The sequence below is a fragment of the Mercenaria mercenaria genome, chromosome 5 (assembly GCF_021730395.1).
Source record: "Mercenaria mercenaria strain notata chromosome 5, MADL_Memer_1, whole genome shotgun sequence".
NCBI classification, from domain to species: Eukaryota; Metazoa; Mollusca; class Bivalvia; order Venerida; family Veneridae; genus Mercenaria; species Mercenaria mercenaria.
The window spans coordinates 94,728,597-94,752,451 of NC_069365.1; the positions used below are offsets into that span (position 1 = coordinate 94,728,597).

The 23,855-nt window shown below is 36.2% G+C and overlaps 2 protein-coding genes and 1 long non-coding RNA gene across 4 annotated transcripts in view; 2 read left to right on the plus strand and 1 right to left on the minus strand.

Moving 5' to 3' along the window:
- On the plus strand, positions 1-442 carry LOC128557519 (uncharacterized). The gene is made up of 2 exons (XR_008371205.1): positions 1-146; positions 182-442. It is a non-coding gene; the product is annotated as an uncharacterized LOC128557519 (long non-coding RNA).
- Positions 443-2,062: 1,620 nt separating this feature from the next.
- Positions 2,063-23,855, plus strand: part of LOC128557415 (uncharacterized) — a 30,579-nt gene continuing 8,786 nt past the window's right edge. The window contains exons 1-6 of the mRNA XM_053544784.1: positions 2,063-2,066; positions 2,816-2,938; positions 6,163-6,552; positions 8,007-8,139; positions 8,676-9,834; positions 10,074-10,290. Of these exons, the coding sequence (XP_053400759.1) occupies positions 2,063-2,066; positions 2,816-2,938; positions 6,163-6,552; positions 8,007-8,139; positions 8,676-9,834; positions 10,074-10,290 (2,026 nt within the window). The remainder of the gene's footprint in view (positions 2,067-2,815; positions 2,939-6,162; positions 6,553-8,006; positions 8,140-8,675; positions 9,835-10,073; positions 10,291-23,855) is intronic.
- On the minus strand, positions 14,135-23,502 carry LOC128557223 (uncharacterized). 2 transcript variants are annotated; one of them, XM_053544366.1, is made up of 3 exons: positions 23,034-23,502; positions 15,434-22,237; positions 14,135-14,638 (listed from the first exon to the last, which is right to left on the minus strand). In XM_053544366.1, exon 2 carries the CDS (start codon positions 20,810-20,812, stop codon positions 16,058-16,060), a length of 4,755 nt encoding a protein of 1,584 aa, XP_053400341.1. In that variant the 5' UTR covers positions 20,813-22,237; positions 23,034-23,502; the 3' UTR covers positions 14,135-14,638; positions 15,434-16,057. The 2 variants fall into 2 exon arrangements, with proteins under 2 accessions (XP_053400341.1, XP_053400342.1); XM_053544367.1 differs by lacking the exon at positions 23,034-23,502 and having other exon boundaries at positions 15,434-20,658; positions 20,701-22,699.

Sequence of the window (23,855 nt, forward strand, 5' to 3'; positions counted from 1 at the left end):
TCGCGGCCATCATTTTGAATAGGACAAGTATATGTGCGCTGGGAAAAATATTTCATGATGGACCAGTGAATTCTTTACTTGTGGGTGAAACAGGTCTCATAAGCGTAAATACGACTAGCTTCTACTGATTATAAAACATACCGTACGTTTTGTTGTGAATTAACTGTTGTTGTACTTTTAGTAGTTCAACCGCCACCCTTGTTTAAGAGCAACATTTAAAAATCACGTTTTTTTCATCCTCAAGTAATAAGTAAGTAGACTCGCCCAGTTTAATCAATCCAGACGCATACATAGAGCGCTTACTTCACCCGATTTACATTCGGAACATTTTCACGCGTTTCGGGCTTTATCGTATGTTTAACATGGGATTTTTGAACCGTCCAAAGATGTTGGAAATGTTTGTCTCATTGTTTATTTTTTTTAATAAAAATGTTACTGCTTTCATTTTCTACCACTTTTTTCCACCCTTGCCTGAAAAAACAGTAATGAGTTTGTACACTGTTCAGACAATTGTGCTCTGTTGAAATTTAACCAAACACAAGTTTACCTGCATAAACAGAAAGCATGATATGTCACAATGCGCGGATCCAGAATGGGGGGGGGGGGGGGGGGGGGGGGGGGGGGGACCGGGGGTCCGGACCCCCTCTGGAAAATCTTTATAAAAGGAAAGACGACAAGAAGGAAAGAAAATGTTTTTCGAAAAAGGCAACATTAGGACCGCATGTAAAGTATATGCGGCTGCTGCTACATACAACCCCGACATAATTCATATGATTTATCTAAAAGAAACTAAGAATTTTACCTTCAAGAAAGCTTGATTATAAATTATCATTTTTCCCAAATTTAACAGGTTAGTCCATAAAACTGTCCCAGAATGCAAAAAATGAAGTGCTAAATTTCAAAATTTCCAGGGTGGGGGCGGGCAGGGGATCGGACCCCCTCTGAGAAAATTGGCTGTGTCCGTGCATGGTCACTATACCTGTCCAGTACTGGACATTATGGTAAACGCTTCTTTCCTGCACAAATGACAATTTCGCAACTTCTGTCCGGTTTGTACAAATTTCTGGCCGCGATAAACCATTTGACTTGTTACACAGTTAGTATTACATAATCAATAATTATCTGAAGATATTCTGACTGTGTGTGCATAGTTATGAACGTTGTTTTATTTGATCCAACTTATCCGTCCTAATAATCTATTCTTGCATTTCTAAGTCCCAAACCGAAAGGGGCAGTTGTCATATTAGGTGTCGTAGAAACCACAAGTTTATATAGAAACTTAGTTAAAGGACCTGCATATTCTCCAAATAACCTACCAAGGTTACAAGAAGAAGTCTTTGAAATTTGTACTTTTGAAAAAGTTATAGAAGAATCCACCAATTGTGAATGATGGACGAACATACACACGGATGAACAGATGTACAAACGGAGAAATTAGAGTAACATGCATGTTCTCATTTTTTTCCTTCTGTCTGTGTACAATGTTTTTTTCAAGAAACAACCTCTCTTAGTTACAAACTACATATAGTAAAACAAAAAGAAAAAGAAACACTTTAAAATATAAGCAAAAACAAAGGTTTTGCTTTGATAATTTTAAACAGGGTTTTAAAGGCTATATTATAGCCGTTACCACAGAAACAGAAAGTAATTAACAGCATTTGAATTGTTATTCTGTACTTCTGATTCAAATTTAAGATTTATTTTATCCTATTCATTTATATTTTGGTTCATTTTGTGGACGAATGTAAATATAATTACCTTTCAGTATATTGAGCTTTTAAAAATGGCCGTCGTCGTATCGGCCATTTTGACAGATATCAGATGGGTCCCATAAAAATGTATCTTATGATTTGATAAAAATCTGTACCAAATCTGGTGCATGTCCCATTTTCTGAAATATTTTGGTATTAATTTTCCTTTTACGAATTGATTGGACTATAGGTACAGTATTATGGCGTTTTTAAATGTAAGCAAACAAAACCATCACATAAAAAGAAGTTAGTACACTACGTGTACGATGCATTTATTTATTTTTTTTGGTTTAACGGCGAACCAACACAGTATGGGTTATATAGCGCCAAACAGGACTACAAATTTTGATTCCACATCTCATTAACATCGAAATAAAAACATAAGGTATGGAATCAAAATTTACATAACTGCTGGAATCACAGAGTTACTTCAAAACCAAGTGTTAAGACCCTATTAGTCGCCTCTAACGATCATGCAAGGGTAAGACTAGCATGTATAATTCTGTAATTGCAAGGAACTACATTCACGAAGAGTTTTGAAAATACATACGCGAAAAAAGCAACAAAAAGTGTAAAAAGTGTAATAAACAATTAAATAATAGGATATTACTGGGGACGAACTCTGTGTTCTATACAAATGTCGTAGTGTTAACACAAGTTGTCTAATCTGTTTTTGAATTCATAACGTTGTCACTCTGTTTGACATCATAAACACATTGATCAACCTCTATTTATCTTATATTGCAAATGCCAGATTATTCAAGGGACCTACTCCTAAATATAAAACATCGCATGATCATATACGGGCCTGAAACGGATCTCATGACTATTTACTTACAAAACGAAGTTTGAATAAATGTGTTATTTCAGAAAGAAATAATTAACTTTTACAATACAAAGAGAAAATGTTAGTAGTAAGCTTGATATATGCCGCTCAACAGCTTTAACCTTTGGTGCTTAGTGTAGGTTCATCATAAATGCATTGTGCATTGTAAGAAGAATTATTAAGCCGTGGCATTTAAATTGAACAGAAGCAAATGTAGAAACTGTATGTGTCATTGCAGTATGCACAGCTATTGCAAACTGTGCAGAAGAAAATTGTACAAGTCCAACAGATCAGACCTGCATCACATGTGTCAACAATAATGTGTACTTCAAGTTGACGAATAATGCCAGAAGTTGCAACCGTACGTATTTACATATATCACCATGTTTATGGAATAGAAAACTTCACAGGTCGCCCAACACGACAAAAACGAAAATGTTGCAGGCTCGGTTTGATTGAGCCTGTTCATGGACGGTAGTGGAAATGCATGAATTTTGTATGTTGGTTAATTATGGTAAAATGTCGTATAACCGGTCATAACTGTCATTTAGGATACAGTTGGAGATAGGTGTAAGCAGACCATTGGGATGCGTAGAACGCAGATAAACTATATAATATCAGACTCTGTTCAAGAAAGGTAATGGGTGTACAATCCGTATATGTGTGGGTGTACAATCCGTATATGTATGGGTGTACAATCCGTATATGTGTGGGTGTACAATCCGTATATGTATGGGTGTACAATCCGTATATGTGTGGGTGTACAATCCGTATATGTATGGGTGTACAATCCGTATATGTGTGGGTGTACAATCCATATATGTGTGGGTGAACAATCCGTGTATGTGTTTAAGGGATAGCACTTCCAGATTTATTGTACTGGTGAGGTCTTACAACCTTATATTTCATTTTATCATGTTGACATAAAATACAAGTTCAGAGTTTTAAGGCAAACCATAGGTCTTTTCATAGGCGAAAATATTAAATCGTCATTGTGTTTTTCTCGTATACCTTCTAGAAAATTCAAACTTTCAAATAATGGGGTAGCTATAACTATCGAAAAATATCGAGATTACAGATCAGTTATTATTGTAAAGATTTTGTTTTGAGTTCACTTTTTCTAATATTTTCCCTGTTTTGAGATGCATGAATACACCAATATACCCTAGCAACTGTCGTGCCTATAACTTATAATAGTTTCATATATTTTGAAGAAAATAAGACTACACACGTTTCCCTCGATAAAGCTAAACTAAAACTTATCTTTAACATTTAATGAATATTAAATACCGAAATTATTTTCTACATTTACTTATAGATTACAATTGCTATTTTAGGTTATTCGTATTTCCTATGCAAACCTCCATATAACAAATGGTGGTATATGTATTTATGCAAAGATACTACTATTTATTTCTATTGCTCTATTCCTAGTAAAATACTATGTCCCGTTGGTAGTTGCTACTGTCAAAGAAACGGGCTTGCACGCTTATGAATGCAAAATAGCTCTGTAACGATGCACATGTGGAATGGTGTTAGCTGATTTTGACTGAAGGAATTTAATTAAACGGTTGAATTAGCGAAATAAGCTTCCTTCTAAACCTGGTCCAATATCAATTTTCATTGAGTGGGCCAGTAATATTGTCAACATTTCGAGAAATAGTGTCAGCCTCAACGGATCTTCCCATTCATAGCGATGTGGTATTTATTTTGAGTTATACATGCAATAAAAGGTATATAGTATGAGAGGGTTCCTATAACTGTGTTAAGAAGTGCAATGTTTTGTTTGCAGAATTTAAATTAAAAAATCAAATCTGAAATATATGATTAGCATGTGAAATTATAAAACCAAAACATTAACTGTGTCAAAGATTTGTAAGATTTCATTTTAACACGAAAATGTTCAGAAAGACCACACTAAGCCCTTCTGTTTTTCTCTCATAAATGTTAATAAAAAAACAGAGATTTCAACCCAGATTTCAAAAGTAAATACTTCAAACATTTAAAATCTTAATGCTTTATGACTGTCGTGAATAGCAAAATTTTGTGTCAGTTCAAATTTATTTTATCAATACAATTTGATTTAGATTAAGTGAGTGAGTGAGTTACATTTTACGCCAACCGACACAAAAAGGCTATATAGCCGAAAACAAGCGCTTTGAAAACGTAAATTGTAAAGCATCTAAAAAAAAACAATTATGTAAAAATGTATAAACGTATAAAATGTAAAGTAAATAGTAAAGCACGTCTAAAAACATTTATGCAAAAACGTATATAAATGGTTAAAATATTAGTGGCAAACAACAATATTTCAGGGTTTTTAACTTCATATATTAACAGAAAGAACGTCAGTCACATGAGTCATTACAAGTTCATCTGTAAATTTTGAAGAATTGTAACAAATATGTCATTGGGATGTAAATCAAAATGTCTATGTGAAGCATACCTAATAAATATAGACCTTATAAGTAAAATGCGATATTGAGGACTTTGGATATGGTGCCTGCTTTATAATTTTGTCTTTTGACAGTTCCTGTGATACGCAGGCTCCATAACCCCAGATCCCCTTCCTAAATTCCAGTTTGTTTAGTTTTGCCCATTGTTTTCTCGTTTAGGGCAAACCCATTATTTTATCTGGGGACCAAACGCCGCTCTTCGTGGAATTACACGCCTCAACACGTGTATCATTGAAGGTTCCATGTCCACCGCCGTTTGAATACATCTGCGGATTTAGCATGTGTAAATGTTGAGTTTTGCTCAACCCGGGGATAGAGGGCGTGGACGGTAACATGCATTTCCACTACCGTCCATGAACAGGCTCAATCAAACCGAGCCTGCAACATTTTCGTTTCTGTCGTGTTGAGCGACCTGTGAAGTTTCCACTTTTCTCTGTTTTGTTATAGTGCCGTCTCGTCTCCCGCAATCAACACGCATGAGGACATGATTTTACGTATGTGTTGGTACATCTTACATGTGTCTCAAGTATTTGAACATACTCAGTCAAATGAAGTCTGCTTATATTTTGACTTGGTTACGTAATATGCGTCAAAAATCTTAATATAGATTTTATGTTTCAAGTTGCGCCCTGAACTGAAGTTAGAGACCAACATGTGGCAAACTTCATACGCTTGGCATTCAAGTAGTAATTCAATGCAATAGATGCTAGATATCTTGTCGGAATTTTACGATGATAAATGTCAGCTATGAAAACCTAGTTAACAACAAACAACATGTACATTGTATATAGTACAATGACATAAAACATATTTGAACTTAAATAAATTTCTAAGTCGATATAACCAGGAGTCATATGATAGAATGAGCGAATTTTGGAACAGGAGGTAAAAAAGAAATAGTCTTTTATTTGTTATCTTACGAATGATTGAATGTCAATAATAAAACGTTTAGAAACTGTAGATGTTTTGAGGTGGGGATAAATTTCTTATTAAAGGCGTTATCGCTTGTTTCTAATATCATTAATATTTTAGATAGATTGTAATATCTAAACGGTATTGTAATAACCAATCATTGTAGACTGAAAACATTAAATGAAGTTGATGATAGCCTTATGTTACATATTTATAGGCACATGTTCGTCTGATAACCATTATTGCTGGCCTGGGTCGTGCAGTGAAAGTTTAGCGTCAAATTGTGAATGCAGCGCAGGATTTAGAAAGCACTCCACGACAATAAAGACATTGTGCCAGCCGGAAACCAAACCAGAGATTCATAGCTGTCAAACAGTATTCACTGGACCCAATGGAGAGAAAAAAGGGTTAGCCAGTAGTAGGCAGTCTTCGCATTGCCAGTATTTGCAGGACAATTATGGGAATTTTCAGCCGACAACAATCACATTCAATATGTCATCCGAATTTACGATAGATATTTCGGCACTGCCTCGGCCACAATACATCCAAACAGATCTGTTTGGAGTAACAGACACAGCAGTTCTTATATTAAAGCAATCAACCTCAGGTTTGTATACCGAGACGCTATAGAAATGTTACTCTAAGGGATTTTTTTCCGAAATAATACTGATTCGCAAAATACGTGCAAAACGTTGTGATTTTGTTAAGGTGGTGCTCTGACATGTAGAATGACAAATAAAGTCATCGACTTTCTCAGGAGTGACAACACATATTGACCATGAAAGTGCAAGGTTTCATTAGCGTCTCAGTGTGTATGAAACATACAAAGTCATGAGACCACCAGCTTAGCTCAGTAGGGAGAGCGCATATCTACATATCTCGGGGTTGTGAGTTCGAAACCCGGTCGAAGCGTATATTCTCCGAGACGATTATTAAAAGACATTGTTTGTGAAATCATTTGTCTCCCACCATTGATTTAGCCCGCCCGCTTAGCTCAGTAGGTAGAGCGTTGATCTACGGATTGCGGGTCGTGAGCTCGATCCTCGGGCTGGGCGTATGCAAATGTATGACTATTTGATAACCGGCATTGTGTTTGAAATCATTTGTCATCCACCTCTGATTATTATGGGGAAGTTAGCACTTGTGGAGAACAGATTTATACTGGCACAGAATCCAGGAACCCTGGTTAGGTTAACTGCCCGCCGTTACATGACAGAAATACTGCTGAAAAAGGTGTTAAACCCAAAACAAACAAATCATGTAGGGAAGTTGGCAGTTACTTGTGGAGAAAATGTTTATAATGGTACAGAAGCTAGGAACAAGTAAGGTTAACTGACCGCCATAACATAACTGAAATACTGTTTTAAAACGGCTTTAAACCTAAAACCAAACAAGCAAAATAATAATTTAGAATGATTTTCCCTCTTCTTGTTTTTACTGTGATTAACATTTTTATAGGCTTTAATCAGTGACATGTATAGTTGACGAAATATTACAACCAACATTTAGAATGGAAGTAACACTGTTGTTCAGATTTCCTGTAGATTTACACATTGAAACTATGATAGACGATTTGGAGCCAATATATAACTGGCAATTGACTGTTTTGTTGTATTGACAATTGATGATTGTTCCTACTTGATTGTTAAATATAACAAAATGTTTGCTTCTTTTTGTCAGGTGACACCGACACAGTATTGGTTATATGTCGGATTTCCAGCTTTAATGGTGGAGGAAGACCTCAAGGGCCCTCTGTGCATTATTAATCACGAGCGGGCACCTTGGTAGAACCACCAACCTTCCGTATGCCAGCAGGATGGCTTCTTCACATGAAGAATTCAACGGCCCTAGTGAAGCTCGAGCCCACATCGGCGAGGGGCAAGTGATTTGACTGCAGCGACCTTAACCACTCGGCCACGGAGCCCTCACCCCCCACCCACCGTATAACAAAATTGTCATGGACATGTATTTAAAAGCATAACACATTTTAATATATTTACATTTTTCAGTATCATAGTATTATACCATTGATTTGTTAATGTATATTGGTTTCTCTTGAAGGTCAGGAGACTGATATCAGTTCACACGAGATGAAGACTGACACCACATCTAGCAGAAATGCAGAAAGATTGGTTCAAAACGATGGAGTAATATTAGTTAATGACTCAAAATACAATTTGATAAACGGAGATGCGTACGTTTACATGATTATACTTAAAAAGTATTTAATGATAGTCAGTGAGGTATTTACCTCAACCGTTGCTTCATGTCACACCAGCATTTCAGGATATATTGTGACGTGAAGACTTTAAATAACGCTGTAAGCAATGATAAAAATTATCAGATAGGATTGGTGAAAATTCAGTTTTGTACATTAAAATTTATTTTCCGTTCATACACTGTAGGGTCCACATCTTGAATTACATTTCATTGAATATAGTGGTTAAGTTTTACACGTTTAGTACAACAGATGAAGATACATTAACTTTACATGGCATTTTAACATAGGGAAGTTCAAAAATAATTATAGATAGAACCAACCTCCTTTATTTATTTTTCGTAAGAATTATATGGTTTTACAAGGACCGGTAAACAAAATAAACCACTTAAGAAAAAAAAACTGACTGTGTTTTACAAATCTGTGAGTTTCTTGTAGTTATTAGTATATGTATTCAGGACACCAGTTTTCCTTTTATTCCTGTGAATACATTTGTATAGTTCTTTTTTCAGTCTCTGTGTTGAATACAAAGCAAAAGGAGGAGGTTACTTCGAAAGCAAAAATCAGAACAATTCACAAATTGAAATAGTTACATATGATAAAACGGTAACTACGGAAACGAAATGCTACAAATTTGATAATTCTCTTCCTGAACATTGTTCAGAAGGTAATTTCTGCCACAATGAACCATTGCAAATTGAGAGAAAGGTTACACGATCCGGCATTGTCGATATTGCTTTCCAAGGATGGACTGATCCAATACCAAATCAGAGCTTCCCATCTGGGGCATCTGGCATTGAACATTTTGATGTGAGAGTAAGCGAGGTTATCCCAGTGGGTGATCAGTTGAAAGTTGACACTAGTATTTATTACGAAGAAAAGGTGCCTACTTCTTCGACAAAAGACGTCACACTTAATCTAACTACTTATGAGCCTAGACTGTTTTCTGTGCTTTTAGAGGTTAAAGATACAGCTGACAACATACGACAAGCTCGAAGATTTGTCTTATCCGATAGCACATCGATTTTAAAGGTAAGGGAAGATTATCCGTGTATCATTAATTCAGCCTCAAGGGTGACGGGGTATACTTGGCAAACCAACTTCGACAAAGTATGTTTGACATGGAAAGAACATTTCTACAACGACTTTTATTTGCACAACCCCTTACTCAGTCCGATAGAACCGGATCCACACGGATTTATTACAGGCGTATATGAGCATACAGAAGGAATATTATCAATTCATGGTACACCCAATGTCTATGGCATTATAAAATATTTAGTATCATGGAGGCTGGATGATGGTTCAGTTACTAAGGAAACTGAAGTGGTAAATTTTCTCCACCAAAACTATTGTCGGGAGTTTGATCTTAAGGACGGACAGACGTACACGTTTTTCATCAGTCCAGTAGATATTGTTCAAAATACTCTAACTGAAAAAAGAACTGTTCATATTGATACCTCTCCACCTCATATTGATGGAATCGGTCTAATAAAAAACGGTTTCAAGGGGTTTACTGTAAACGACGGAAGAGAGTTGTCGAAAAAGGAAATTTACTTCGAAGCTGTAGATCAACATAGTGGAATCCGTAATGTGGAATGGTGGTTTGGGACGGAGGACACGGGACAGAATATCGTTAGTGGGGTGCTAGGTGTTCAACATATTGAAGGGGTTTGTAAAACTCAAATTATTGAATCGTTTTATAATAATTTTGAGTATGTATTTAACTGAAAACGCATACACTTTATTATATCAATTTAATTACAGAGCTACAATGATATGTATTTTCCCTCATGTTTCAACAGGACACAGGAAGCAAACAGTGTCGTAAAACTTGCATCTTATTATACCATTATTGATAAAATAATAATACATTTCAAAGGAATATATGACAGTTAAACGCATTTCAGGATTGCGAAGACAATACACGGGCATGTTACTGCCCACATATTGGAAAATGTGAAATTCATGCTTACACCATACCACTGAATAAGTTAGTAGCAGCACAAAAGCACTTCGGTGATCACAATCGGAACTACTCTTTCCAGTTAAGGGCAACAAACAACGCACACATTTCGGCGACTGAATGTGTTACAATACTGATAGATTACCCACCATCGGAAGCCGGTAGGTACAAAGAAGTATCACTAAAATGTAAAACATAGTTTTTCTATGGTTGCCTTGGTGAACCTCTCTGGCATTTTGTCGATATTGTTAATTTTTTTGTGAAAAAACAAAGACAAATATCAAACAGGGAATGCCACGCACCAAAAACGCAGCCTCCTCAAAACGAAACCCACAGCACGCAGACGCGTGCACCACACACACACACACACACACACACACACACATACACACACACACACACACACACACACACAAAGCCAACACATAAGGACAAAACGAACAAACAAAGGAACACAGTGGGGCACCGCCTTGGAACGGTCAGTGGCATAAACACCACTGGGGAGCTTAAACCGATTTATGGTGCGCACCCAACCTCACTCTTACCCCCACCATGTTCCAAAGACACGGGACAGTGTAAATAAAAGTAATCCCCTCCATGTGAATCTCTTACACACGTAATGGAAACAAAAAGTTGTTGTTAATTAACGACAAAGCTTTACAAATCCATTCGCTATTACCAAATCCTATCCGTGAAATGCATTATTGTTTGTACTCTAAACATGACGAAGAATCCTGAAGGATATCTTTGTTTCTAGATATTCTTTTCTGAATAACAGATTGGTAGAGTAAATTCTAATTGACTGCAACTATCTTATGAAATAAAACAGTGGAAACTCCACAGGTCACTCATAACAACAAAAACGAAAATGTTGCAGGCTCGGTTTGATTGAGCCTGTTCATGGATGGAGTGGCCTCCGTGGCCGAGTGGTTAAGGTCGCTGACTTCAAATCACTTGCCCCTCATTGATGTGGGTTCGAGCCTCACTCGGGGCGTTGAATTCTTCATGTGAGGAAGCCATCCAGATGGCTTCAGGAAGGCCGGTGGTTCTACCCAGGTGGCCACTCGTGATCAAATAATGCACGGAGGGGCACCTGGGTCTTCCTCCACCATTAAAGCTGGAAAGTCGCCATAAGACCGATTATGTGTCGGTGCGACGTTAAGTAAAAAAAAATGTTCATGGATGGTAGTTGAAATGCATGCTACCGTGCACGCCCTATAGCCACGGGTTTTGAGGAGGCTGCGCTTTTGGTGCGTGGCATTCCCTGTTTGATATTTTTCTTTGTTTTTTTGAGCAGAATTCAACATTTACACAAGTTAAAAGTACAAACAAAAATCAATTAAGAGGTTTGTAATTCCATGACAAACGGCGTATGGTCCCCAGTTATAATAATGGGTTTGCCCTAAATGAGAAACTATGGACAGAACTAAACAAACTGGAATTTAAAAAGGGAATTTGGGGTAATGAAGCCTGCATGTTACATCAGTCGTCATTCGTAAGTATTTTTCTAAGTAGGTGCTTAGATTTTCATTCGACGAGTCGTTGTGTTGAAATATATTGACGGCATAAAAGCACGCCTGATAGTAAAGATAAATCCCTGTAATTTAATTTTATCCGTCCGTCCGGTCATACGAACCAGATTTATATTGTTTCGCCTACAGCCAACATTAATGTCCAGTTTAAGTTCACACTACGATTGGACCTATATAAATGACATTGACTTTCAAAAGACCTTCATCTTTGATATTTAAACCTTAGTAAGCAACATATTAAATCCTTCTGCCGAAATAAACGACCCTGTATAGGTCACACTCAACTCGTTTCTACAACCCCAAACTCAGCAAGACCTACGATTGGACCTATATAAATGACATTGACTTTCATAAGACCTTCGTCTGTAATCTTTAAACCTTAGTAAGCAAAATGTTAAGCCCTTCTGCCGAAGTTAACGACCCTGTATAGTTCACACTCAACTGCTACATCCACAAACTGTCCTATGTAATGCCCTTGACCCTTATATGACCTTCACCTTCAAACCTGAAACCTAGATAAACATCTATAGTCTTACAGTTAACATAAATGACCCAAAATAGTTCATACTCAAGTTCAACAAGCCTTGAGGTTAGACCTACAAACTGTATAAATATTAGGGATGGGAACGAATGTTCGAATATTCGAATATTCGAAAATCTGTCGAATATTCGAATATGAAAATCAAATTCGAATATTCCTAAAATTATTGCATTTTTTTTTTCAAAATAAGTTTCATTGATTTTGGGCAATATGAACAAGACATACAGAATAAAACCATGTCATGTTAGTTTATCACGTATCAAAAGATGTCCAAGAAAATAGCAATGCATAATTGGCAGGGGCCATCGTTACTTATTAACAGTTTGCAACAGGCGTCAATGTGTCAGATGCATGTCAAAAGATGTCCAATTAACAAGAAAATTGAATGCATAATTACCTGGGGTCATCGCTACGGATTAACAGTTTGTATAAGCCGTAAATGTGATATCTTTTTATCTTTTGTTCATTTTTATTGGCGCCTGTTTTATGTAACAAGTTGTATTTTTTTTTTTCGAAAACAATACCAAACTTGTAGATATTGTCGATCTTTTCACAATATTTTGTACGAGGTTTCAGACCATCCGCAGAATCGGTTTTCATCCGCAATCGGCCGTATTCGAATTAAATTTTGAAGTAGTTAATAATAAAATCAAGAAAAACGTATGATTGATGCACAAGTTTATGTTGAAGGCGGTTTAAGTCTGCCTTATTTGCATTTTACACGACGATTTTTACACGCCGATTGAAATTTTTTAAAATGGCGGCGGTAATACAACAGCGCGTCACGTGTTTAAATGGGACGACCTGCTATTTTTAGATAAAATTGCGACGGTCTAAATTATAATCGTTTTGATTTTTTGTATCATTTTGAAGCTAAAACACTGAATTAGTTAAATATGTTCATGATTATACTGACAGAATCGTGAAATAAAACGCTAGGATCGGCGGGTTTCGCTATGTAGGATCGGGTTACCCGAAATAAACATTTTTTTGGCCTTATTTACGATGATCCACGCTTTAAACAAATGAATACGTTGTGTAAATGCCAGTCACTTAATAAGAATTTAAAGCTTCCATTAAAACTAACCGAATATTCGAATATATTCGAATATGGCAAACCGAACATTCGAATATTGATTTCAGTATTCGTTCCCATCCCTAATAAATATAAATAAAAATACAGTGTAAGAATATTTCGAGGAATTGCAGAGTATATTGTATAGGGTACAGTGTCACGTTTCTTATCTGTTGAGGTTTAGTCTTATTCTAAAGCAAAATACCTTTAGTATGACAGTGATAGCAAGTAGGAGACAGTTAAGTCGTAAAAGTATTTCATCAAATTATAACAATAAACGATATTATTAATCATATACATTGTGTTAAAATAAATTATTTTTTAGCCGAGGATTGGGTTAGCAATTACTTTAGATAAACATAGTTCTAGGAATATTTAGAAATTACCAACGAATAGTATAAAATTACAGACTAAAATGTTGTTGAATTTGCTAGATGTATTATTACTTGTTTGTTGCCATAGTTTAGGTAGTTTGTATAAAATATTTGAAAAACAATCACTGCCTTCTAACGTTATGATGCTATACGTATTAATTTTTGTGAGTTTTGATCGGCTTGACTCCTCCCCAGTTTTCATTTGCTAAATTTTCCTTTCTGAGTATTTTTATTTCCACTCAAATACAGGGACTGAATTCATTTTAGGGGAGGGCGCAATGTTAGGCTGTCCGATTGATCTAAACACGATTAGTCGCGTCTGAAATTTGTACATTTATTATTTGATCACATAGAACCAGAAGTTATATGAACGATTTCGACGCGTATAGTTATGCCAGACCTACCTGCTCCAAACTCGAAACTGGCTGAGTGAAATCGCAAGTAGCGACTTCACATGTTATACATATAACAGTCTTCTTATTGTGACAGGAAAGGCCGTACCGGCGACAGTAACCATCAGAACAAATCAACACCCTTTACAATATTTACAAATTTATTTACATAAGATGATTATTAACAATGAATAGATATGAAAAGAAAAAAAAACTGATTAGAAGAAAGAAAAAAAAAGAAAGTTCAGTATCTCTAGATACAAAAGTTCTTATAGTCCATTCTAATCTGACGTGACACAGGTCTTTAATGTAATTGTGAACTTTAAGTAGCACAAACAAAACATATCTCAAAATCCAGTCCCTTTAAACCGTGAATACGTTGATTCCGTATTGGCTCCCTATGGTGGTAGGTGATTGCATCCCTGAGCTGACTTCAGAGGATAACAAAAATCATCGTCTTTGCGGTTTACGGCACAACCATGGGACGAAAGCTCTGCGCTGGGAATATCACATCCAGGCGAGTGAAGACAAGTGAACCTCGGGCATTGTACTTCCGGGTTATGACATCACCAGGAAAATCGTCTGGCGGAAGAAGCTAAAATATATAACATATGGTAAGCACCATAGCAAAACAAATAAGTCAGGGCATAAAACTGCTCCTTTGGGTATACCATACCTCCGTAGGCTCCCATAAATAATACGTGCTACTTATACAAAATATATGTGCTACTAAGTTCAAACGTCACATGATTAAAATACGTCACTTATTACTTCCATTATTACAAAGATTACTTACTTAAAAGACTAAAGTTAAAGTATGAAATGATATGAAAAGTATATGAGGAAACATTATAGATACGGACATGATAAACTGCAGCCATTATTTACAACTACAAATTAACAAAATTCAATGTAAATCAAACGTTATATGATAGTTGGCATCCATATAATATCTAATGCCATACACTAAAACGGACATTGTATGTGTATGCAATAGACTGTCACACAATTTCATATTACAATAATATATTACAAACATGGCACTAGACTTGCCATATAGATTTATACATAACCATACAATGCAGTAATGGCGTTCCATAATTAACAAAATGTTTGACATAAGTTTTTGAAACAAAGTACTTTATAAATATCATGTTACAAATTTCAGTACAAATTTTACATCTTATATAAATGAAACATTTTAGATTCCTCTTTCGAAATAATTTACAAAAGTCTGAAAAATTTAATAAATCATCCTGACATACCGAAACTAGCAAAAATCATATGCCGAAAAGTAAATGTTACAGAATTCTGTAGAATGAACAAAAATTTATCCAAAAAAAATCGTAATGCAAAAAACATACAAAAATCTAACAAATAAATTTCTTACCTCGATCGAGCATAAATTTCTAGCAAGAAAATAATTCAGACATAGATTCGTCTATAATGTCGGAAGGTGGTGTGCGCAAGGCATATCTAGTCCAGTCTATTTAAAGGATAATGTCCCGCCAAATACTAAATTTCATGGGATTCACGGCTAAGCCGTGAGCTATGACTATTGTCATTTTCACGGGATTCACGATATAGCCGGGAAATCTAACTACTTTGGCGCGAATTTAAATTGACAATTTGAGGCCCATTATAGTGGTTTTGGGGATAAAAACATAAATTACTGAAGTTTATAAAATATCAACTTTCTTATTACTGAACAGAATTTAATGAAATTTACATGGAAATTTATGTTATGAAATACAGAAAAATATAAGAGGTATTTCATGCGTGAAATCTGACATTTACCTCAATAACTCAAAAATTTACAAAAAGATGATGCAATACCTGCATTTACAATACAGATAAAATAAGGCCCGTATGTCAATTTGTGACACACGTCCCCCCTTTAAAAGAAAATTTATAATTTTCTTAATTGAAAGCAAAATGACATACTGAAAATAGCAAACACAAAAAGAAAACACACACTGTCACTATCTGTACACCATATAATATAGCCACCTGTCTACACTCTACTCAAATAATCTGCGCCTACATTTTCTCTACCAGGAATTGCTCTAATACTGATCCTATATGGCTGCAATGCCAATGCCCATCTCATCAGCCTGGAGTTGCTAAGTTTCGCTTTATTCAAATAAGTGAGCGGCTGATGATCTGTCTCTAATACAAAGTCTTTACCGAACAAATACCGGTGAAACTTAGCTACTGCCCATACTATCGCTAAACACTCCTTCTCTATCACTGAGTACTTTTGCTCCCTAGGTAGCAATTTTCTACTAGCATACGCTACAGGTAATTTCTCTCCATCACTTTCCTGAAGCAATACTGAGCCTAAACCTAAATCTGAAGCATCTACTCTCAATATAAAAGTCTGATCTAAATCTGGCAACTTCAAAATAGGCGGACCCATTAAGCTAGCCTTCAAAGTCTGAAAAGCCTTTTCTTGACTTTCACCCCACTCTACAAGATTTGGCTGACCCTTTTTCGTCAAATCTGTGAGCGGAACTGCAATGGCGGCAAAATTGGGGATAAACTTTCTGTAAAATCCGACTACACCTAAGAACGAACGTATTGCCTTCTTGGTTTTCGGTCTCTCGGCATCTTGTATAGCCTGTACTTTATTTGGAACTGGTTCAAGGGTCTGAACATCTCCTATCATGTGCCCTAAACATTCTAACTTCTGAAAACCTATAAAACACTTAGTCGGTTTTGCTGTTAACTTAGCCTCTCTTAGTCTGGTTAACAACTCAGTAAGGGCTACTACATGTTCTGGCCATGTGATTGTATACACCAGGATATCATCTATGAAGCTATCTGAGTGCCCTAGGTCCTTCAAAACCTTCCGCATCAGTCTACAAAACGTTGCTGGTGCGTTAACTAATCCAAAGGGCATCTTACGGAACTGGAACAAACCTTTCGGGGTTTCAAAAGCAGTCATGGGTTTTGCCTTTTCAGACAAAGGAACCTGCCAGTAACCTTTGCTCAAGTCTAGTTTAGAAAAATATCTATACTTAGATAGCTTTGAAAACATTTCCTCCATGTTTGGCATAGGTTCAGCATCGAAAACCGTCAGTTTGTTGACCTGACGAAAATCTATACAGAACCTTATACTGTTATCTTTTTTCCTTATGAGGACGATAGGGGAGGAAAATGGAGCATTGGATGGTTCGATTACTCCCAACTCCAACATTTTATCTACTTCCTCTTTCACTACTGGCTGCGAATGAAAAGGAATAGGATAACCCTTTACTCTTATCGGATCTGTAGTTGACAACTGAATATCATGTTCAACTAAGTTAGTATTTCCAGGAATATCTGTCAGTACATCTGAGAAATTTTCTAACAAATCTACTACTTCCTGCTTACATTCTACTGGTAACTCTGGATTTACCTCTACATCTTTGTACGTTTCTGTACCCTGCTTTATAGGACACAAAACTATATCCTTTTCTACTCTACTCAAAAACTCATCACTACTTTCATTCGGATCTAATCGGTCATAATCTCTCTGATCCTCCTCTACAATAGCTGCTCCAACCTTACTTAAAATACCCTTATCTGGTATAGACTTACTATCATCCTTCCTTTCACAGTACTGTTTCAGCATGTTTGCTTGAAACGTTTTCAACTTTCCGTCTACATCTATCCTGTAATCTAGTCTATTTACTACCTCTACTACTACGTAAGGACCCTTCCAATGTAACAACAACTTATTATGTTTCGTAGGTAACAATACAAGTACCTTACTACCTGCCTTAAACCTCCTATCTCTAGCCTTCCTATTGTAATACTTCTTGTATCTAGCACTACTTTTTGCTAACTGTTGCTGAGCTATCTTACACGTATCCTCCAACTTTTCTTGCAAATCCATAACATACTGGTAAGTGGTTTTAACCTCATCATTCTCCGTCTTACCAGCCCATAACTCTCTTAGCACAGTTATCGGTCCACGGATTGTTCTGCCGTAAAGTAACTCAAAGGGAGAAAATCCCAAACTTTCTTGCGGAACTTCACGGTAAGCAAACAACATAGCATTCAAATACCTATCCCAATCTCTAGGTCTCTCACTACACATACGCTTCAACATCTGCTTTAAACTACCGTTAAACTTCTCTACTAAACCATTACACATAGGGTGATACGGTGTTGTAGTTAACTGCCTTAATGACAATAACCTACTAACTTCTGCCATAAGGTCTGACGTAAACTGCGATCCACAATCGGTAAGCATTTCCTCTGGCACTCCTAATCTACTGTACATATCTACTAATGCCTCTGCTACTCTCTCAGTTTCAATACTAGGTAGTGCTATAGCTTCTGGATATCTAGTAGCATAATCTACCATAGTCAAGATGTACCTGTTTTTCCTATCAGTCATAGGTTCGATCGGACCAACGATATCGACGGCAACTCTCTTAAACGGAGTATCAATCAAAGGCATTTTTCCTAACGGAACTTTACTTACTCTACCCTTAGCTATAGTACGTTGACAAATACTACATGACTGACAGTACCTCCTAACCTCTGCCATTACTCCTGGCCAGTAAAATTCGCCTAATACCCTATCACTAGTTTTCCTTATACCTAAATGGCCTGACAGTAACGAATCATGTGCAACTTTCATCACAGTTTCTCTAAGACATTTAGGTACAATCAACTGTCTACTTTTGTCTAAATTCTGGGCGGTATACTCTCTATATAACAATCTATTCCTTATCTCAAACCTAACTGAACCTTTACCTCTACACTGCTTAATCGTACCTTCCTCAGCCTTCTTTCTACACAGATCTAACGTGCTATCTTTCTGTTGCTTTTCTAAGAATTCCTCTCTAGATACATCTAAAATCTGAGACGGAACTTTAAGCTTTACTTGCTTCTTAACTTTGGCTTGCGCCCTAGTTTCTACTGCTGACGCTAAACTACTAAACTGAGGTTCTACAGCTCCCTCTACATTACCAATTATAACATCATTGGTAGGATTATCTACAACCAACGCCTCTACTGTACCCTTGAAATACGGACAATCAATATCTATTCTAGCTACATCTAGCCTATGTTCACTCCCATCTATGTACTTACATCTACGGGTTTTCTCTAAAAACTGACTTGCTTCTACTAAGTCCCGTTTCACTATCACACATGTACAACCTGTATCCCGCATAGCGATTACATCCCTACCATTACAAGTACCGGGTTTTGTAGGACATGTACTTACACTAAGCATACCTAACTCCTCAACATCACTTAGTTCTATAATGCTATTTCCACTCTCTGACCTACTTGACTTACTCCTATCTCTATCTCTATTTCTTCCTCTACCTCTACTCCTAGATCGGTCACGGCCTCTACCTCTATTTCTACTTTCCTTACTATTTCTATTCTCCCCTTTACTACTTTCCTGCTCTACCTCTAACTCTGCTGCTGCATTGGCACTATTACCGCCGTACTTTCCACTCCTACAGTAATATGAGCTATGCCCTATTCGACCACACTTATTACACTTCAGTACACCAAAGGGTTGAAAACTTCTACCTCTATTAGCAACATTGCTACTACCTCTATTACTAGTGCCTACATTACGACTAATAGGATACTGTCTCTGAGGTGTTTCATATGGTTTATAGCTCCGGTCCTTATTGGTTCGATTCACGACATACTTGGGACCTCCACGAGTCTTTGCAAACAAATCTGCATCTTCTGCTACATCCCTAGCTTTAACTAACTTCTTACTACTCAAATTCTGGTATAGTTCTCTATTACATACATCTAAAAATTGGTCCCTAAGAATAAAATCTAACAATCCTTCGTACGTTTTATCTACCTTACTCAATCTAAGCCAACCATCTAAATATCTACTTATTCTGGCTAGAAACATCACAAAGGTCTCATTATCCCGAGGCCTCTCAGTTCTAAACTTTTTCTTATAGCCATCGTCAGTGAGTTCGAACTGACGTAGCAAAGCGGCTTTCAGTTTATCATAATCCTTCCTATCTTCCAACGGAAGCCTATCAAAAACCTCTCTTGCCGTACCCTTTAGAAGGAACGGTAAGTTAAGTGACCATATCTCTTTATCCCAATCCTGCGCAACAGCGTACGTTTCGTACACATTCAAGTACGCATCCATGGAATCAATTTTCTCATCAAAGGGAGACATCTTAACCTTTACCTTTTTCTTACTCATCTTTTCTAAGTCTGTCTTAAACTTATGCTCTGTTTCTAATTTCCTACTTTCTGCTTCCTCCTTCTCTGTTTCTAACTTCCTAGCTAACATTAACTTCTCCTTTTCCATTTCTAACTTATCTAATTCTAACTTACGTTCTAACTCTAACTTTTCCTTCTCAGCCTCTAAGCTACTACGTCGTTCATATTCTATCTTTTCCTTCTGCAACCTAACTTCTAACTCTAATCTTTCCCTATCTGCTTCTAACCTTTCCTTCTCTCTTTCTCTCTCTGTTTCTACTCTTAATCTCTCTGCTTCTAAACTACTTTGTTTTTCATATTCTATCTTTTCTTTCTGCAACCTAGCTTCTAACTCTAATCTATCTTTCTCTGCTTCTAACCTATCTTTCTCTGCCTCTGCTCTTAATTTCTCTGCCTCTAATCTATCTTTCTCTGCCTCTAATCTATCTTTCTCTGCCTCTAATCTACTATGTCTTTCCTCACGTTCCCTAGCCTGCTCTTCCTTAACAAAGTTACGTAACTCCTCTCCTTCATAACCTAACTCTTTTCCTACCTTCGTTAACTCTACTACACTAGTCATGATTACACTACGTTAACACTATATAACACTACAGTACAACAGCTACTATAACAACCTGAGACACTAGTTAAACAATCGTGAGGGAATACTAGACTACACTAGTTTACACTAAGGCTCTAACAGTTACCACTGAAGCCAAAACAAAGTACTATACACTACGTATATACTACACAAAACGTCCTCACTAAAATAATAATACACTAAGTTGCGCAACAGTACTATGTGTCAATCAAGGTTGCATAGGCAACAAGCAACAAAGTACAGTGACAGTAGGCTGCAACAATACCCTAGCCTTATCAAATATCAATCAACTGTAACTAGTGTTAACACTTTAGTGTAACAAATAAAACAAATATAAATCAAAGTGTTTATCCTAAGATAAAGTATAGGTATAACACAACTGTGTAGCACTAAAACTTAAAAGTAGGTAAAAGTATATGCAAGTAAACAATCTTGCTAACACACACAAAGAAAAATACTGTATCTGGTATGTATACAGTACACTAATACAAAATAGGATCACTGGGAGAAGTAGGGCGACGCACAATTAAGAGTGAGTAGGATAACTCTCCTTGTCAAGGGCGATCACTCTCAGCACAGATATATGGTGGCTTAATCATAGAGTGACACAAAATAACCCAAAAGAAAAATAAAAGGAACGAACTCACCCCAGAATCCAAGTGTCGTATGCAACTGTCTATCAGTCTGTGACCACTAAAGCTGGTTAGCTGAAGCAATGGATCTGTCTTGTCTTGTCTGAGGTAAGACGTCACTCTGAAAAATGAATAAAACTATTATATGTGTACCAATAGAACAAAACAAGAGGAATCTTTACAAATTATTGCTGCAGTTAAATGGGTGTTAATAATGTTCGAATAGCTACTGTGTCTGGTCGACCAATCCCACTTCTGACACCATTGTGACAGGAAAGGCCGTACCGGCGACAGTAACCATCAGAACAAATCAACACCCTTTACAATATTTACAAATTTATTTACATAAGATGATTATTAACAATGAATAGATATGAAAAGAAAAAAAAACTGATTAGAAGAAAGAAAAAAAAAAGAAAGTTCAGTATCTCTAGATACAAAAGTTCTTATAGTCCATTCTAATCTGACGTGACACAGGTCTTTAATGTAATTGTGAACTTTAAGTAGCACAAACAAAACATATCTCAAAATCCAGTCCCTTTAAACCGTGAATACGTTGATTCCGTATTGGCTCCCTATGGTGGTAGGTGATTGCATCCCTGAGCTGACTTCAGAGGATAACAAAAATCATCGTCTTTGCGGTTTACGGCACAACCATGGGACGAAAGCTCTGCGCTGGGAATATCACATCCAGGCGAGTGAAGACAAGTGAACCTCGGGCATTGTACTTCCGGGTTATGACATCACCAGGAAAATCGTCTGGCGGAAGAAGCTAAAATATATAACATATGGTAAGCACCATAGCAAAACAAATAAGTCAGGGCATAAAACTGCTCCTTTGGGTATACCATACCTCCGTAGGCTCCCATAAATAATACGTGCTACTTATACAAAATATATGTGCTACTAAGTTCAAACGTCACATGATTAAAATACGTCACTTATTACTTCCATTATTACAAAGATTACTTACTTAAAAGACTAAAGTTAAAGTATGAAATGATATGAAAAGTATATGAGGAAACATTATAGATACGGACATGATAAACTGCAGCCATTATTTACAACTACAAATTAACAAAATTCAATGTAAATCAAACGTTATATGATAGTTGGCATCCATATAATATCTAATGCCATACACTAAAACGGACATTGTATGTGTATGCAATAGACTGTCACACAATTTCATATTACAATAATATATTACAAACATGGCACTAGACTTGCCATATAGATTTTATACATAACCATACAATGCAGTAATGGCGTTCCATAATTAACAAAATGTTTGACATAAGTTTTTGAAACAAAGTACTTTATAAATATCATGTTACAAATTTCAGTACAAATTTTACATCTTATATAAATGAAACATTTTAGATTCCTCTTTCGAAATAATTTACAAAAGTCTGAAAAAATTTAATAAATCATCCTGACATACCGAAACTAGCAAAAATCATATGCCGAAAAGTAAATGTTACAGAATTCTGTAGAATGAACAAAATTTATCCAAAAAAAATCGTAATGCAAAAATCATACAAAAATCTAACAAATAAATTTCTTACCTCGATCGAGCATAAATTTCTAGCAAGAAAATAATTCAGACATAGATTCGTCTATAATGTCGGAAGGTGGTGTGCGCAAGGCATATCTAGTCCAGTCTATTTAAAGGATAATGTCCCGCCAAATACTAAATTTCATGGGATTCACGGCTAAGCCGTGAGCTATGACTATTGTCATTTTCACGGGATTCACGATATAGCCGGGAAATCTAACTACTTTGGCGCGAATTTAAATTGACAATTTGAGGCCCATTATAGTGGTTTTGGGGATAAAAACATAAATTACTGAAGTTTATAAAATATCAACTTTCTTATTACTGAACAGAATTTAATGAAATTTACATGGAAATTTATGTTATGAAATACAGAAAAATATAAGAGGTATTTCATGCGTGAAATCTGACATTTACCTCAATAACTCAAAAATTTACAAAAAGATGATGCAATACCTGCATTTACAATACAGATAAAATAAGGCCCGTATGTCAATTTGTGACACTTATGTTTTATGAGCCTATGTCAGATATTCTTCGAGATTCATATGACACAACTTGTATTCCTGGTCTGACTCACATTCCACAACAAAATCCAGGATGCACAACTTCGCATGCTGAATAATTTCCGTTTCATGATTCTCGGCCATATTGATATCTCCGGAACAACTTAATGCCTTTTTATTCATATTTGTTTACTAAGTCAAAGGCCATAACTCTAGTCTGACTGAGTAATATCTCTAACAGAATTCCTGATGCACAACTTCACATACTGAATACTATTCCCTGTAATTTTTCATTAAACACTTTTTGAGATACCTGCGTCACAAAT